This window comes from Vidua chalybeata, chromosome 10 (genome assembly GCF_026979565.1).
Source record: "Vidua chalybeata isolate OUT-0048 chromosome 10, bVidCha1 merged haplotype, whole genome shotgun sequence".
In the NCBI taxonomy this organism is placed as follows: Eukaryota; Metazoa; Chordata; class Aves; order Passeriformes; family Viduidae; genus Vidua; species Vidua chalybeata.
In genome coordinates this window covers 20,905,725-20,923,965 of record NC_071539.1, presented here as the reverse complement: position 1 = coordinate 20,923,965, position 18,241 = coordinate 20,905,725, and the positions used below count along the sequence as shown (strand labels likewise).

General features: G+C 52.6%; 1 protein-coding gene across 2 annotated transcripts; it reads left to right on the top strand.

The window, feature by feature from the left end:
* Nucleotides 1-6,248: 6,248 nt before the first annotated feature.
* Nucleotides 6,249-8,282, top strand: SOX14 (SRY-box transcription factor 14). 2 transcript variants are annotated; one of them, XM_053952315.1, is made up of 2 exons: nt 6,249-6,835; nt 7,231-8,282. In XM_053952315.1, exons 1-2 carry the CDS (start codon nt 6,564-6,566, stop codon nt 7,385-7,387), a joined length of 429 nt encoding a protein of 142 aa, XP_053808290.1. In that variant the 5' UTR covers nt 6,249-6,563; the 3' UTR covers nt 7,388-8,282. The 2 variants fall into 2 exon arrangements, with proteins under 2 accessions (XP_053808290.1, XP_053808289.1); XM_053952314.1 differs by having other exon boundaries at nt 6,989-7,374.
* The last annotated feature ends 9,959 nt before the right edge of the window (nt 8,283-18,241 follow it).

Below are 18,241 nucleotides of genomic sequence, written 5' to 3'. Positions count from 1 at the left end.
TCTCCAGCAATCCAGGACCTAAACAACATGCTTAAATCCTAGCTGCTCTGGAGGTTTTCCAGATCATTTTGGACCACGTGACAAATTACTTCTCCAGGATTATGGCAGGCAGCCATTGGTAGTCCTGGGGATTCCCAGGATTCCCATTATCCTAGGAATGTGTCATGGGGAAGAAACGGTCTTCAGTGCTTAAAATGCCCCAACCCACCCCTGGAACTTCACCCTGAGAACAAGGAGTTGTAGGAGTAGTGAGGAGAGGTCTGGAGAGTTTCCAGTAGGATAAATTGGCTGGTTATCAGCTCTTTGATGGGTGTCAGGTACTACCTTCTCACAGGCTTTGTGTTGCTGCCACATCAGGGTCTGTAAGAAGAGCAGGGAAGAAACTTTGTGGCTCCTGTACAGTTTGGTTCATTTAGGTGGGAAGCTTGACTGTGCTGAAGGCCTGGCTGGGTTTGAGGGGGCAGATGTTCACAAGAGGGGACACACTGACCAAACAGGGCCACTCCACCTTGAGTGACAGATCCAAAATAAATGGAATGGACATGAATTTAACCACACTTCACTAAAACAGATGGTTCTGAAGCTCTGGCACCTTGACCCTTGGGGACATGGGTGGTGGCTACTTTTAAACATCATTGGTCTCGTTCAGATATCCAAATGCAAAATGTGCTACTCAGGGGCAAGACACAGGTGTGCAGGAGCCCTGAGCCTTTGAACTGGTGTTGAGAGTGCACATATCACTAGAATGAGTATTTTCCTCTGTACATTTGCATTGTGACCATATCTCCACTGCTCATGTTATCTATCTGTGTTAGAAACAACAAGACAATATTTTAGGTGTTTCTTCTGTTTGCAGAATGCAGAGTTGGTCATGTCTGCTTGAGCACCACATTCTTTCCACAGGCTTTTTTTCATGTCAGCCATCCAGAAAAAAAGCTGCTCCAGAGCTCACCTGACACACCAAGCCCTGCAGGTCACTTACCTTCTTTGCCACAGGCTTTTTTTCCACCTTTGGACCTGTGTTTCTCCACGCCTGATGCATGGCTGGGAGCAATCCCACTGCAGAGCTCCATCACAGGGAGCGATCCCACTGCAGAGCTCCATGCCAGGCAGGGAGGACAGCTGGATCACAGGCAGCAATCCCATTCCAGAGCTCCATCCCAGCCTAGAGAGGATGGCTGGATCACAGGCAGCAATCCCATTCCAGAGCTCCATCCCAGCCTAGAGAGGATGGCTGGATCACAGGCAGCAATCCCATTCCAGAGCTCCATCCCAGCCCAGGGAGGATGGCTGGATCACAGCGATGAAGCTGTCAGCCTCTCCAGGAGTGGAGGTGGGGAAGTGTGGGAGATAAACAGTTCAGCCTTGGCACTTTTCTTGAAAGTTGTTGCTTCTATTTCAGAGATCATGTGCCTGAAAACCTGTCTGGGTTTTTTTTCCTGACTGTATCAGTTGGTCTAATAAAAGATACTGCCTCTCCTTACAAGCCTGCTCTGCACTCCTGAGCTCAGGTCCTTTATCCTTCCCTTCATGCTGTTGACAATGACTGAGGCTCCCTGGCCATACAATATCTGGGAAGTCAATGCCGTGTCAAGCCCCCAGGTTTACACCCCCGGCCACAGTGAATGCACTTATTTACTGGAGAGAATCATCAGCTCTGCCTCCTCCTGCTGCTGCTGCAGGGAAAGCAAAATCCAGGGGGGTCTGCAGGGACCCTTCCCTGGGCAGGTGGGCTGATGCACCCATGGGGCTCTGCAGCATGGGAGGGGAATCCCAGCGGGTTTCCACCAGTCATCTCTCACCCTGGGAAGGACGAAAAGCTCTTCAGCCACTCATTGTTTAACTGCTGAAGTTGCTAATGGACGGCCTTAGGAGATGGCACAGAGGTGGCGCTGCCTCAGGAGTCTCCAGCAGGATGGCACCCAGAGACTCTTTGTGGATTCCACGGAGTCCAAGCTGCTGCCTGATTCCTTGGGGGCAGTTTTGGTGCCGTCTACCACAGCATGGTGTCCTCACAATGTCACCCCAGGAGGCTGCTGGCCTGGCTGCACTCTCGCTGCTCACTGCAGCACTTCCACACAGCGACACGCAGAGAACTGGAGGTGTGAGGGAGACAGAGGGAAGAAGATTTTCACAATAAGGGTGGTGAGGCCCTGGCACAGGTTGCCCAGAAAGGTGGTGGACACCCCATTCCTGGAAACATTCAAGTTGGATAGGGCTCTGAGCAACCTGCTGTAGTGGAAGGTGTCCCAGCTCATTGCAAAGTGCTGGGAGCTAATGACCTTAAAGGTCCCTTCCAGCCCAAACCATTCTGTGATTCTCTAATTCCACAACTGTGCTGAATTTGGTGCTCTGGGAAGGCTGGTATAATTTGAGGCATATTTTTTCTGTCAGACATTGCACTGGCTCACTGATTAGGACCTGATCACCCCAGTGAAGAGCGCTGTACCTGCCCACAGAGGGAGCAGGGCACAGGTTTCACAGCACTGGCGGCTCCCCGGGATGACTGGCCACACCACAGGATTGTCACCTGCAGGGAGCCCGAGCCAGGAGGGAAATCCCTGCAAATATCCATCACCTTCCTCGTTAACAGTGAGCCACAACTATAAATGGTGCTGCAAAAGGGCAGTGGACACATCACCTGTGAGGAATGAGAGCTAAACACACAGAGCACTGAGCTAAAGGAAGGGGTGGGATGGGAATCGCACACGGATAAAATGTGCAGAACAAAAATTAAGTTTGGAAAGGGTTGTAAACTTCTGCCTCAGGTCCTAATCCGGGGGGAATCTTTAGTTTTGAAGCAAGTTATCCTCCAGCTCTCTCCCATGGAAGGTGGTGCCTTCCCAGGGAGCATCTCTTGTTGGCCAGTGTGAGCAAGCAGCTCGTGGGATGATCCAATCTGCCACATCCATCACTGCTCCCCTCTTCTGTCAGGGATGCACAGGGCAGTGACCTGCTCCATTAAATCTCTCCATGCAGGGGGCTGGATCCCTGTAACTGTTTATAGCTGGAGTTGAATAAATGCCTTTTTCAGGGTGGGGGGGGATGAAATTGAAAAAGAAACACTGTAAAAATGCAGAAAGAATAACCTGTAAGTATCCAGTTCTGCACAGTATCTGTGAACACATCAGTGCTGCTGCCTGGATGAGCTGCTCTGTGCATATATTTTCCATATATCTCTCCCAGAAAATATTATTTGATGGCATGTGATTAAAAGGGTCTTTTTTAATATGTGGCACACGCATAATAAAATGTATGTGTGCACTTGCATGTAAAATAACCAGATATGAGGGAAAAGCAGGAATAAAATCATCCCTGGCAATGCCTGGTGGGATTCTGTGCACTGAGCTAATTACGGGTATTTGGAAAAAGCATTCCTGGTTGTGGGACTTTCACCAAGTCCCGCAGTACAGCAAGCGGGACCTGCATCCTCAGTGCCTCTGAAAAGCCCCAGAAACCTGGAAGTCTTTCCAAAATGTGCTTCCTTCAATTAAAAATCAATTAAAAATCCCCTCCCTTTCCCAGTGCCCTGAAGCATAAAAATAATAAAGTTATTTAAAGATCCATTATTTCCTAAATAAAGTTGAATTGGGGGATATTTTCAAATTCTAGGTGCTCTTCACCTCTCACTTCTGGCAGTTGCAAGCCCGACCGTGATTCCCGCGAGGAGGAGCAGGAGGAGGCTGAAGGCAGAAATACAGCTCTATTTATGCTGATACTGGATCTCGGGCTACATGATCTCATCTAATTTAAAGTTACTCCAAATGAACTATCTCCAAGAATATAATTTTAATGTTTCCCTATCAGGCCATTCTTATCTCTCTGCATTATCATGATATCATTCAGGAATAATAATCGCACCATTAGTTTTGGTGTCTAAACAAGCTGGTGGGGAGAAATGGATTTCAATCACCGCCCCGCAAATTGCTGCCCTCCTCAAGAAAAAAAAAAAAAAAAACAAAAACAAAAAACCAAAAAAACCAAACCCAAAAAGGGTACAAAGTTTGTAAAATCCAACCCTGGGAGGCTGTACAACTTCAATAGATACCCTTCCAGGAGAAAGGATTTAGGGGGGAAATGGAAGTATTTAAGTATTTAAGGATGGAAGCGTTGGAATCTCGAAGGAAATCTTTCTTTTCCCATTTTTTTTTTTTAAGCGAGGGCATTTATGGGATGTAAATGAACAAACCGGAGCCCGAAATGCCCCGAGCTGATGGAGCGTGTGTGCTGCAGCACGGCGAGGCAGCAGCCAATGAAAGCCGGGCTGCCGATTTTTTATCATTAATATTGCGAAGCAGCATTAACTGATTGGAAAGACTTTTCGGGAGCAGGCAGAGCCTGCGAGCCATCGCTCCCTCCCGAACGATTTGCTACCCGGATTTTGGAGAACGACGCCCGGCTCCTCTCGTTTAATCTTGCCGAGGGATGACGAGCGATACAATTTCTCCCTCTCCTTCGAAGAATTTGAAAAGAAACAATAAAAGCGAAGGGAGTTTTGTATTTTAACCGTCGGAGGGGAAAGCACACGGTGCTGAGGAGAGGGGCAGCGGCTCCAGGCGCTTCCCTCGCGGATGTTGAGCGCGGCAGCTCCGCGGGGCAACGCGCCGGCAGCTGGGGCTGCCGATAGCTCTGTTTCCACGGAAAAGGTGGAGTAAAAAAATAAGTTTCCACGCGTGTCACCCTACCATGGCCACGACCGAGCCCGCAGCGCCTGTCGGGGCGAGCAGCGCTCGGGCAGCCCAGCCCCTGCCCGTGGCGACCGTCCCGCCGGGTCACCGGGACCACGCGTGGCACGCAGGTCCCCGAGAATGGGCCACGTCGCAGGCGACCCTGGGGGGACAGCTGCAGGAAGGGGCCGCCTGCACCCACCTTTTTTTTGTTTGCGGGTCCCATATGAACATCAGCGGCTGCTGGGGGTGGGGAGAAGCTCGGGGGATCCCACCCTGGGATGGGGGCACATTTCCCTGAGGAAGAAGCGGTGCCGTAGCGGAAGGATCCCGCCCGGGGAGGTCCCGCCCGCCGCCCCCGCTCTGGGCAAGGGGGTCCTGGTGCGGGCTGGGAAATTCGTGGCGCATTTCTGGGCACAACGAAAAAAGCCTCTGGGACGGAGCCGGCGGCAGCAGATCCAAAGCTTCGGGCGCTGCCGGCCCCGTCCAGGTGAGCGGACTCCACATCCTTGGCCCCTTTCTTCTTCTTCTTCCTCCTCATCTTCCTTCTCCTCCTCCCCGGCTCCGCACGCACAGGGCTCTGCCGGGAAATGAAAGTCATTTATTGCGAAGAAGGAGGAAATAAGGGCGAAGGTGGTTTATTCTATTATTATTATTAAAATTATTTGGACGGGGTGGGGGAGCCGAGAGCCCCCCCGCAGCGGCGGCCCGCGGCGGCGGCTCCCCTCGGGCAGGAGGCGAAGTTTCGGGCGGAGAGGCGCGGGGGGACCCCGGAGGGGCCGGGCTGGCCGCACCCCCCGACATCTCGTTTCTCTCTCCGGTCGCTGTCGGACGCGGGCGGGCGGGGGCAGGGGGCGGCCCGGGGGGGCCTTTTCGGAGCAGGTTTGTTAACCAAAGCAGGTGCTAAAAACCAATAAGCCCGGAACAAACGCGGTCCCCCACGGGAGCCGGGACAATTGTTTCCATTTAATAAATTTTTTCCCCACGGGCGTTTCGCGGGAGGCAGGCAATTATTCAAAGCAAGCCGGGACGCGGGCCGGCTCCCGGGGTTAAGCGGAGCTGCGGAGCGGGGAAGGCGGGGGTTGGGGAAGCGAGAGAGCGACCGGGAGCGCGGGGAAGGCGGGGGCAGCGGGGGGCAAGCGGACAGCGGTGGGCGCACGGCGGAGCGCAGCGCTCGCAGCCCCGACGGCGGCGGCGGCGGAGCCCGGAGGGCGCCGGGACCGGCCCCGCTCCGCGCACCCCAGGGATGGGGGAAGATGAGGAAGATGGGGACGACTCCCTTCTCCTTCCCCCTTCCTCCACAGCTGTTATTAGCGCAGCAACTCACAAAAGCCGTCCTTTTAATCCGCGCGTTAGAAGGCGGGGGGGGGTGGGGGGGGTGGGGGTTCCTCCTGTCCCCTCCTTCCTTCCTCCTCCTCCCTCCTCTGTCCCCTCCCCTCCTCTTCCTCTCGCCCTTCCTCTCTCCCTCTCTTTTTAAGCGGGCCCCCTCCGCGCTGATTGGGCGCCCGGCCGCACTGTGACCGCCCTGCCGCTATGTCAGCCTGCCCGCCGCAGCCCCGCGCCTTTGAACTGCCCCGCACCGCCCCGCGTCCCCACCGCCGGCCCGGTGCTGCGCCCGGCGGCTCCCCGCCCGCCTAGTGCCCGCCGGGCCCCGCGGGCCTCCGCTCCGCGCCGCTCCGCGCTGCTCCGCGCCCCGCCCCGGCACTGCTCCCGCCGGGGACGGCCTTGGCGGAGGACCTGTGATGATCAGCTGAGCCCGCTCCTGCCGCTCCTCCGGCTCCTCCGGCCTTCTCCCGCCGTTCCTCCTCCTCGCCCTCGTCCTGCCGCCGCCGTCCGGCGCCCCCAGCCGCCGCGCCGCGCCCCGCAGAGCCGCCCGCCCGCCCGCCCGGCCGAAGCATGTCCAAGCCCAGCGACCACATCAAGCGCCCCATGAACGCCTTCATGGTGTGGTCCCGCGGCCAACGGCGCAAGATGGCCCAGGAGAACCCCAAAATGCACAACTCGGAGATTAGCAAGCGGCTGGGCGCGGAATGGAAGTTGCTCTCCGAGGCGGAGAAGCGCCCGTACATCGACGAGGCCAAGCGGCTGCGGGCGCAGCACATGAAGGAGCATCCCGACTACAAGTACCGGCCCCGGCGCAAGCCCAAGAACCTGCTGAAAAAGGACAGGTATGTCTTCCCTTTGCCTTACCTCGGGGAAACAGATCCCTTAAAGGCCGCCGGGCTTCCCGTGGGGGCCACTGACTCGCTGCTGAGCTCCCCGGAGAAGGCCAGGGCTTTCCTGCCTCCCACCTCAGCACCTTACTCCTTACTTGACCCCAGCCAGTTCAGCTCCAGCGCCATTCAGAAGATGACTGAGGTTCCTCACACCTTAGCCACCAGCACCCTGCCCTACGCCTCCACCTTGGGATACCAGAACGGGGCGTTCGGCAGCTTGAGCTGCCCCAGCCAACACACCCACACTCACCCCTCGCCAACTAACCCGGGCTATGTCGTGCCATGTAACTGTACCGCTTGGTCGGCTTCCAGTTTGCAACCTCCAGTTGCCTACATATTATTCCCAGGCATGACCAAGACTGGGATAGACCCCTATTCTTCAGCACACGCGACTGCCATGTAACACCCACCCACCCACACCCCCACAGGCGTGTGTGTGTGCGTGTGTCCCCCACCCCGGCCGGCAGCTGGAACTGGGATTCCTCCGTGTGTGCATGTACATAAAACCTGCAAGAGCAAAAGGCCACCCGAACCAGGACTCTGCCGCCCGCCGCCGGGCCGGGACAGACGCGGACGCTGCCTCGGAGATGCTCTCGCCTAAAGCTCGCCACGAGAGCTGGCCCCAGGCTCGGGGGGGATCTGCAATCGCGGGGGCAGATAGGAGCCCGGCACTTGTAAGAGTTGTAAATGTGTTTAAAAACAGAAAAGCAAAGCGAACCTTGAACTGCCCTTTCGGGACAAAGCGGGGAGAAAAAGACAAAAAAAAAAAAAAAAAAAAAAAAAGGAGAGGCGGTTTCGATTTTTATTTATTCTCTTAATGTCTATGAGTTCTCCAGGGTCTCATGTCACTTGGACTTGACTTTGGGAAGTCCCGGTCTTACTCTGATTTTATTTTTTTTTTCCTCGTTGTTTTCCTTTTGCACATTGAAAAACGAGATCAGCTGTGTTATATATATATAAATATATATATATTTTGCCACCACGTACTACTAGGTAAAATTGCTTTTCATGTCAGAAAAAAGGCTCTTCAAAGTTAAAAAAGAAAAAAAAAGACAAAAAAAAAAAAGAAGGGGAGAAACATTTATATTTAAAACCTATGATAGTGTTTGCTTAATTTAAAAGAGATAGTCCTTAAATTTGTGTGATCCAGTGAGACTAGATCTAAGTTTACTTTAGACAGAGCGTCAGGTATGAAGTCAGGCAGTAGAATTGTAAAAAAATTAATACTACTACTACTACTAACCGAATAAAAACCGATGGCAATTTAAATATGTTTTCACAATGTCTTGGGCAAGAAGAAACAGAAACTAAGATGTATCCGGCAGGATTTTACCTCGTTAAACCTTTTCATTTGTTGAACAAAGCCGTTTTGAATAAAGACAATCTGTCATCAAACGAGGCAAGTGCGTGCTGTGAGTGCGGGGACGCAGCCCCGCGTCCCACACCGGGGGCCGCGGGCGCTGCCCCCGCGCCGGGAGCGACCCCTGCCCGCAGCCCCCGGCTCTCCCCGGGCCGGGGCCGCTCTGGAGCCGTGCCGTGCCGTGCCGGGCTCCGCTCGGAGCCCGTCGGGGAAACGCGGCTGCGGGCGGAGAAAACTTGCGGAAAGACGGGATGGAGCGGAGCGAAGCCGGGGGCCTGCGGGGGGCTGCTCCCCCCGCCCCGTCCCGTCCCGTCGGGGAACCGGCTTTTCCCGAGTTGCCTCCGCGGCGTTGAAGTTTTAGCGGTGCGAGGGAATATTTGGAGCGGGGAGGGAAGCTTTGGCGGTGCTGGAAGGGGGTGGTTTGCAATTTGTGCGGATCAATTAGCGGTGTTTGGGGTGCTCTTTCCTTGGCGAAGGGAGGGAGTCGCGGGGCAGAGACAAGGGGAAGGGGGAAGAGGCAGAGGATCCGTCTGGAGGGGCTGAATAGCCGGAGCGCTGCGTGTTTGGATGTGCTTTGCTCATTAAGTGCTCTTTGGAGACCGATGTTAGAATTAAACGGCGTAACACAATTAACATACATGGGGCTTGAATGGGAGGGTAAGCGGGGGAAGAATAGATAGATAAATAAATGAGAGATCAGGCGAAGGTAAACAAAAGGGGAGAGGAGAAAAGGGCTGAAAGGAGAGGTTAGAATGGCTGCTCCAGCCTTGTTTAGCATGACAAAACGGCTCTTACAAATGAGGACAATTAAAGGAGCTGGCTTGGGGAGGGCCTGGGAGCCGCGGGACGATCCGCTGGGACACGCGGGGCTGGATGCGGCCGGCGTGGGGCGGCGCGGCGGCGGCGGGCGCTGATGTAACCCCAGCTGACAGGCGCTGTCAGCCCGGCTGATAACACCGATAGCTCAGTGTCCTCCGACATCCACCCGCATTAGTCTGACAATGGTCGGAGGCAGAGCCGGGCGGGGGGAGCGCCGGCCCCGGCCCGCCCGGGCCACGCCGGCCGCGGGGCAAAGCGGGGGCCCTGCGCCCGTGCCCCGCTCCCCACCGCGGCCGAGCTTTGGGGGCCGCCCCGTACCCCTGAGCCCCGCCACCCTCGGGGCCGCTCCGGCGGCTCGGTGGGGGCCGCGGCCTCGGGGAAACATCGGGGCTCGGTGGGGAGCGCGGAGCGACAGGGCTGGAAACTTTGGCGGAGATCTTTCCTTCCTACTTTCCTTCTTTCTTTCGCTCTCTTCTTTCTTCCTTTCCCTTTTCTTTCCCTTTTCACTCCTTCCTTCCTGATTTCCTTTTAACCTTATTTTCTTATCTTTATTTATTAATTCCATCTCCTTCTCTCTCCATTTCACGTTTTCCCCTTCTCTCCTTCCGTTCTCCTTCTTTTTCTCCCTCTCTCTTTCTCTTTTCCTATTTCCCTCTCTCTTTACTCTCTCTCTCTTCCTGTTTCTCATTCTCTTTTCCTCGCTGCCTCGCCGTCCCCCTCCCACCCCGCTCGCCCCTCCGCAGCCTCTGCTCGTCGTGTTTCGTTCCCGTTCCCTGCGCCGTGTTATCCCTCCAACCCTCCCGCCCGGTTGCAGGTGTGTAGCTATTTAACTCGTGGAGATAAATAAATTAAATAATGATCTTGACACTGCAATGAACCGATTACTGACTTTGATGTCAAAGGGAAACCAAAAACAGAAAGAAAGAGGGGGAGAGAAAGAGAGAGAGAGGTGAAAAAAAGCTATTCCCTCGAGGGGGAAATGCAGCTCCTTGTCAAACCTGTTTCCCCACAACTGTCTCCTTCTTTCAATAAAATCATTAAACAAAGGCCGAGGGGTTATGCGCACCACGCCTTGGGTGCGCGGCCGGGCGCTGTCCCGGGCTGGGCTTCGCTGCGGAGCCTCGCCCGCACCCGCGGAACCCCGCGCAGGCAGCGCGGAGCCGAGCGGGGCCGGGCGGGGAGCGGAGCACCGCGGCCTCGGGCCCGAGTCACTCCTGCCGCCGGGCCCGCTCCCCCCGCAGCTCCCCTCGCCCCAGTTCCTTTTCTTTTCTTTTCTTTTCTTTTCTTTTCTTTTCTTTTCTTTTCTTTTCTTTTCTTTTCTTTTCTTTTCTTTTCTTTTCTTTTCTTTTCTTTTCTTTTCTTTTCTTTTCTTTTCTTTTCTTTTCTTTTCTTTTCTCTTCTCTTCTCTTCTCTTCTCTTCTCTTCTCTTCTCTTCTCTTCTCTTCTCTTCTCTTCTCTTCTCTTCTCTTCTCTTCTCTTCTCTTCTCTTCTCTTCTCTTCTCTTCTCTTCTCTTCTCTTCTCTTCTCTTCTCTTCTCTTCTCTCTCTTCTCTTCTCTTCTCTTCTCTTCTCTTCTCTTCTCTTCCTCATCTCTCTTCCTCCCTTTTTTTTTTAACTATTCTCCTCTCCTCTCCTCTCCTCTCCTCTCCTCTCCTCTCCTCTCCTCTCCTCTCCTCTCCTCTCCTCTCCTCTCCTCTCCTCTCCTCTCCTCTCCTCTCCTCTCCTCTCCTCTCCTCTCCTCTCCTCTCCTCTCCTCTCCTCTCCTCTCCTCTCCTCTCCTCTCCTCTCCTCTCCTCTCCTCTCCTCTCCTCTCCTCTCCTCTCCGGAAATGGTTCGGCTCAGTGCTGCCTGCAGGACCACCTAGACACTTAAAATCATCCACTTTGGCCTTGCTTTAAACAAAACAACAAACAAGAGAGGGGGAGAAAAGATCTTGGGAGGCCGAGGGGATCGGGAGAGCCCTCGCTGGCGCCCAGGTGTAGCTGTGCAATCGCCAGGGAGCTCTGCTGTAGGAGAGACAAAGACAGAAGGGGAATTAAGTGATGTTAAAAAACTTTATTTTAAAGGACACATTAAGCCCATAGAAGTCTCTGAGAGATATTACTTATTTCTGCTTATTAGTGATAATAGCCCGGTAAATTTGCTATTGAGTGTATCAAAGGCATTCAAAGAGACTTTGAAACATCAAAAAGATTGCAATTCTGATTTTACGGTTTTATTCCAGGCCCGACCTCCTGGCTACATTCCTTGATTGTAGTGTTTAAAAGTAAGCGGTGATCAGAAACACGTCCTCCTCCTCCTCCTCCTCCTCCTCCTCCTCCGCCCGCAGCGGCCCCGACCGGCCGGGCCGGGCCGGGGACCCCGGCGGGGCTGCCGAGGGCCGGCGAGGGGCTGCGGCTGGCAGCGGGTCCCGCAGGCACGACGGTCCCCCCGCCGCAGCGTCCTCACCGCCTCTCCTAAAAAATATCACAAAATCACTCCAAATGCCTCTAACGCAAAATTTTGAGGTGAAGGCAGCCCAGCCCCGGCTGCTCCCTGTCCCCTCGGGGGGCTGCAGGAGCCCGGTGCCGCCGGGGGACGCGGGCTGAGCTCCCCGTGCTGCGCCGCGCTCCGGAGCGAGGAAGCCTCGGGGCTTCTGATGTGTCTGTAATTTACCTTTTTTATTATTTTTTTTTCTTTCGGTCCTTAATTTTACCTCCTCATCTCTCTTTTCTCCCTTTACACGCCTCTATTCCAGTTGGGGTGTTTTATACCAACATCAAAGGGACAACGCAGCCTTCATTATTATTATTATTCCTTTCTCTTTTTTTCCTTCCCTTTTTTATTAGGGCAAAATACTTCATTATTCCTGAACGCTCCTCGTTCGGAAAGCTAAACAAGAAATAACGTGCAGGGTCTGTGCAGGTCCACGCTGCAACAAGGCAACATGTGTACGCCTAAAAGCCCCGAAATTAAATCCAGGTTGATCACAATTTAAAAGAGGAGAGCGAGGGAGCGGGAGCCGGCTCTTTGAGTGGGTGAGAGAAAGAGGGGAAGAGATGAGTAGCTGGTAATTATTGAAATATAAGGATGAGATTAATTCAAAGGAAACAAACTATGAAAACAATTGGAGCCGAGTGAAAAGCAAAACCCAGATTAGAATTTGCTTGTGGTTTGTTGTCTGTCTGCTTTCTTTCCTCCTCCCCACCCATTGTCACAGTGCAAGGCAATGGGATTTGCACACTTGAGGTGTAATAGCATTACTGCATTAATTAAAATTTTCATTTCACGTCCAGATTGTTTACTTATCTGCTGGAAACATATGTCGGGAGAAGTTGAGATTCTGGATTCTGCTCCGCTGCCCAAGGTGCAGCGCAGTACAGGGGGGGAGAGGATGACTTCAGATTTTTTTTTCATTGCATCCTCCAGCCTTATCTCTCTGCTGTAAATTATAAGGAGACTCCATTGAACTGAATATGAAGATTATATTTGCGAGCGGCGCGTCCTGGAGCGGCCCCGGTCCCACTTTGAAATGAAACAAGCTTTGCAGACCCCGAGCCCCCCTTTTCCTCCCTCCCCGTGCGGTCGCAGCCCCCCAGGATTGGGGGCGGCCGCACGGGACCCCCCGAACCCGGCCCGCTCCCGGGGGAAGGGAAGAAAGGAGAGAGGGAGCGCCGCGCTGCTCCGCGCCGCTCCCGCTGGCCCCTCGCTCCCGCCCGGGAAGCAGCGGGCAGAACCGCGAGGCTCCCCCGCCTCCCAAAAGCTGTCCCCCAAAAAAACACGCCCGGGGAGGGCGAGCATCCCCCGTCCCTGCCGCTGGGACAGGGTCGCGCCGTCGGTGCGGGCGCTGCTGGGCTCCGGCGGGGCTCGGGATGCTCGGGCGCCCGCAGCACTTGGTGGGAAGCGTTTGTTTGTCTCTTGCTCCCCATTTTTTCTCCTCTTTTTTTTTTTTTTTTTTTTTTTTTTGGTGTTTTACTTTACTATTTTATGTGGGGTTTTAAAATTTTTTTTTTTTTTTTAAGAGACCCCTGAGAAGGCAGCGAGGTGCCGTCCTCTCCGCCGGGTCTATCTGTAATTGAATCTAGGTCAGTTATTCTAAAGCATGGGAGAGGCTGATTCCCTCTTTCCGACATCAGCCCGGAATTTGGGAGGCGGGGGGGTGGGGGAGAAAGGAGGAGAGGGGGGTCTTGCAATTTCATTTAAAATGTAATGGTGGATGAACCGATAAGCAAATAGGGGGAAAAAAAGGCTCTGCTTAAAAGAAAAAAAAAAAAAAAAAGCCATGCTTTTAATATGCTTCCAGATGGGGGGAAAATGATTTACATGGGAGTTTATTTCCTCTTTGCTGATATGAAAGAATTACAGATACAAAACCCACTGATCTATAGAATAAAAAAAAAAAAGAAAAGAAATGTTATTTTCCTGTAAAGGTATCAGTTCATTTATATTCATTTAACCATCCATCCATCAATTCACTTTCTCACTCCCTGCACATTCTCTCTGCCTCTGGTAAACCTACCCCACTAATATACTTTTCTGGAATATACAATGAAGTTTCCTTAAAAAAAAGAAATTATATGAGATTCAGCTGGAGTAGGTAAAGTGAAGTTTCCCTTCTCCTTCTCTCTCCAGCTCCTCTTTTATGTTCCGGACTTTGAGTAAATTAGCAACGTGAAAAAAAATGGTTTGGTTGGGAAAAAAAAAGTCTGTGTATATATCTAAATAATATATGCAGTGTAGGTGTTAGAGATGTGTCTATATGTATATATACAATATACAGAGAGCAGGGTTCATGTGCTCAACACGTATGTGCTGCATCCCTGTGCTTGTGTGATACCAACAGCTCATTCTCTGCCTCTAAAATAAAACATGCCCGTATTGTGCAGCTATTTACAGCGTTCATATATCCACGGCCCCAGATTTAACCACCCACCCAGCCTGCGTATGCTGCAGATACGCACGATATATATGATACCCGAGCACATGCAGAGGCTCGGAATTGGAGCAGAACATCTGGATTTAAATATAAAATATTTCCCTAAATTGTCAGCACGTGTCCTTTGGGAGGGCTGGGGCACCCGTGGTGCCCATATTTTGGTGCTCTCTGGCACAAGCTCGGCCACGCACAAAGCCCACGGCACAGCTCAGCCCAGCGGCCTCTGACCTGCCAAACCCGAGGGCCACCAGGGCTGGATTTGTTTGCATTTTGGATGGTACCTGGAGCTGACATCCAAATTCCCCTGCAGGAGAGTGGCCGGAGAACAGACCTAAACCTCTCCCCTGACACCTCCGAGTACCAAACCAACCCCACCTGGCCGAGCTCTTCCCGTGGCTCTGCCTCGCCGGGCGTGAGGTGGGGACAGGGGTGATCTCCTTCTCCCTGTGCTCTCGGTGTGATGGCCCTTCCTCACAGGGATGGCTCCAGGGAGGATGAGCTGGCCCTTCCTCACAGGAATGGCTCCAGGGAGGATGATCCTGTGCCCAAAGACACATCTGTCATTTCCCGGACACCTTTGCCGAGGCTGGGAGTGGAGGGATGTGGAAAAACTTCTTTTTCTGCTTTAAATGCAGTGACAGGAGCTGTGTAAGAAGTTGCTTTTTTTCTTGTTAAAAGCAGGTAAATAGAGAGACAGACAGATTTGGAAATGCCTCTATATATATAGATAAAAATATACGTCTTTATCTCCGGCCAGATATGGATATAGATCCGCACAGAATTTTCCTGGTGGTGGCTGTTAAAGAGCTCCAAGCCGGTGCTCAGGGGGTCCTCACCAGCCTTTCCCAAAACTCCCTGTGCAAGTAAAGGCACCAGACAATCCCCCCCAGATCAAACAGGCTGGTGGCACTGTGGAGCCCAGCCCCTCGTGGGTGCCTGCCCTGCACAGAGCCCACATCAAAGGCCGGAGTTCCCGGGCTCCGTGCTGGAAGTGACACCTGCAGTTGTTCCCCTGCCTCGTGTTTGCAACCCGGACCTGAACAAACACATAATCACATCACATAGCATAATTAATAGAGCTATCACCATGAAGGACTCTTAAAGGGAAGGCTGTTGAAAGAGAGTTCCTGAAGATAATCCTTTTAAAAGGTTTCCTTAAAATGCAACCACTAGCGGGAATAAGGCAGGTTTAGTTCCAACATCTTAATACCTCTGCAGAGCAGAGTTTTAGATCTTGTAAATGCCTTTCCTTTAATAGTGGTTTGACTTTTGATTTGGGACTTGCACTTTTTGGAGGATCTTGCTGCTCTTGTGGTTCTCAATAGAGAAGGTCCTTGAGGAGGCCCAGCCTGGCTCAATTGAGCTGTCGGGGACTCATAACCTCATTCCTGCTGGAATTCCAACATGGTCCCATCCTGTCTGGGCTGGTGTCCTGCACTTGTGTCTAATAATCGATTTGAACAATTTTCAGGGTGCTGCTTAATTTGTTTCTTTTCTCATTCTGGATGACACCCCAGCTCCAGTCCCACAGGCAGTGGGGTTCAGCTGCTCCCCAGCTCTTTCCTTAGCACTGCCTCCCGACTCCTCCACTGTGCTCAGAGAATTCCTGCGTGGCGTTGGTGCCAGGGCTGGTGAGTAAAACACTTTTTTTTGGCTTTCCCAAATGATGTCTATGTGAAATGAGCAGAGCCACACAGTGATCTGCGTGTCCAGGGGATAAATGGGCCCCAGTGGGCTCTGCCTGGTGCCCCCTCAACCCTTCTTCCTCAGCCTCCCATCCCAGGAGCTCTTCCCATGGTTATTTGGCATCCCCACATTTCTCAGGTTTTGCATGGAGAGGGCAAAGCTTGAGGAACTGGGACCACCTGGTGGAGCAGACCCCTGGTAGGAGACTCTGGGAGCAGCCAGGTCCTGCCTTTTGCTGTCACTGCTTTTCTGGAGCTCCAAGCCAGGATCCAGCCTCCTGGTTTTCAGCAGAAAAAGTTTAGATTTGTGAAAAATGTTGTCAAATTGGTGTGGAAATAAGTGAGGGCCTCTGGAGTAAAGGGATGATGGACAACAAGAGCAATGATTAAAAATGCAAAATAAAAATGAAATTCAGTTAAATCAGATATTTTTACTTTGTCTTACAGTGTGGACAGTCCCTTAGACTACCCCAGTGCAAATTTCTTGGTCGGTGGCAGGTTTGGTGTCCGATCTCTCTAACCCCACAAGGCCTCTGGAAAAGCAGGGATCTCTGTTCCCAGGGAACTGAGGACCCAGCCCTTGTGTTGTGGTGCTGTGTGTAGGGAAAAACAGTTTGAGGGCAACAAGAGGTCTTTGCTGTGCTCTGGCTGTTGTCCCCTCTCTCGGAGGGTGGCACTGCTGCTGTTTGCCCAGCATGGCCAGAGCTGGTGCCACCAGAGCTCAGCGCCTCCCTGCGAGTGACAATGGTGAAACCTTTTGGGTGTCACAGGAGAGCAGGGTCAGGTCGCTGGGGGCTCAAATCTTTTCAGCTCTTTTGGCTTTGAAATAAGCGCAGGAGACAGAAAATGCGCTGCTGCCACTCGTCACCCGCCAGGCACCGGGGGTGGCACCGGGGGTGGCACTGCTCGGCCAGCAGGGATGGGGAGGCTGAGGGGACCCACAGGGCTGCCACATCTGAGGACACCCGGGTGGCACAGAGGGAAAAGCCCATCCCTGGTGTCGGCGAGGAGCTCGGGGCTCGAATGGCCCGTCAGTGATGCGCTCCGTGGCCGTGGCTCCACGGGCCAGTGTCCTCTCCCTGGCAAAGCTTTACAAACCAACCCCGCTCTGGTTTCAACCCTGCTACCTGCTTGCCCAAGTTTTATTTTTCCTGGTTTATCTTTTGGCTGCCACATCCATTTTTTTTTTCCTTAGCAAGGTCAGAGCCCTCTGATTTAGAGCATTTAATTGCTTCTAATTTCTCCAAATTTCCGTGTAGGCATTTTAATGTTTGCCTCCTTCCTTCCCTGTGAGCTATTAGTGTGTGTCAGTTTCTTTCCTGACATAGACAAGGGTTTTTCCCATCTCCTCCTACTCCTTCCAGCCCTACTTACATGGGAATTCCCCCAGCAGGCACAGAAAGAAGAAAGGGAATTAGATCTTTATCAGATCCTTACTTTCACCCAAGATTTTCTTAGATCAGGGAGTTAAAGAGAGGCCAACAGAAGCCAAACAAATGCTTTCTCTCCTACTTAGAAATAACCCTCCTGCAGCCAAAAGTATTCCCTCTCCTCCTTTGGAGGCAAACCAGGAGCTGGTGTGACTGTGTGCTGTGTCCTTCTTTCAGATGCACCAGTGTCAGTCCCCTGCCATGGCTGGATTTCACGGGGTTCTCTCTGTGTCCAAAAAGTGCTAGGCAAAACAAGAACTACATTTCTAGCAGGAAAGAGAAAAAAAAAAAAAAAAAAGTAGAAAAATAGAGAAAAAGAAAATTAAATCCCAGTGTTGCTTCGAATCCCTGCCAACTTTCCAGGCCTTCGTAACTCAGCCAAAAATAAGGCCACAAACCCATTTTTCCTCATTTGCAGGTCACCTTGAAGGGTAGATGAGCAGCTCTTTCAATAGCATTTCTTTCAAGGGGATTTCAGTGAAGAAGTAGCAATGATTGAAATTCCCTGTTTCCTTGCAGATCCTCAGGTTTTCCTGGAGGATGTACAAACACCTGGGCAACTCCTCACTGTGGATTTTCGCTCCGTTGCGGTGACATTGCCTGACTCGAGGGACTACAGAGGTTTGGCACAAACGTGCTTCAATATAATTTTTAAATCACCTCTTGGCCTCCCAGCCCACACATTCCCCTTCAAATAACAGCAGGGCTGGTGGAGATGCCTACAGAAAAATGGGACAACATCCCACTCAAACACAGCTCCTCCGTGAGCTCTCCGTGATGTCCTGGTGAAAAGCACCTTCTGAGCCGAGCAGACAAGCATCAAAAACCATGGAAAGGAGGTGCAAATCAGAATAATGAGGAGAAGAAGTGCCCTGATGCCTTCTCTCATGGAGACAGGATGATGGGTGGGTGCTTAGTGGCACCAGGGTGTTTCCCTCTGCTCCCGGCCTGTGCTGATCCTCCTCCTTTAGTGTGGAGCCGAGTGGGGACAGGGCCCCACAGGTCCCTTCCCTTGCTGAGACACTGAGAACAGAAGGTCAGATTGTCCAGGTGCTTCAGCTTAGTCCAAGTGCTTTTCCCAGCCTCAACTGATAAGTGATGAGCAAACCTTCCCCTCCACGTGTACCCATGCATATGGATAGACACAGAC

Coding starts and splice junctions, on each gene's coding strand:
- SOX14 (XM_053952314.1), top strand. CDS start 6,564: ATGTCCAAGCCCAGCGACCACATCAAGCGCCCCATGAACGCCTTCATG. Junction 6,836..6,988: donor AACCTGCTGAAAAAGGACAG/GTATGTCTTCCC, acceptor ACTTGACCCCAG/CCAGTTCAGCTCCAGCGCCA.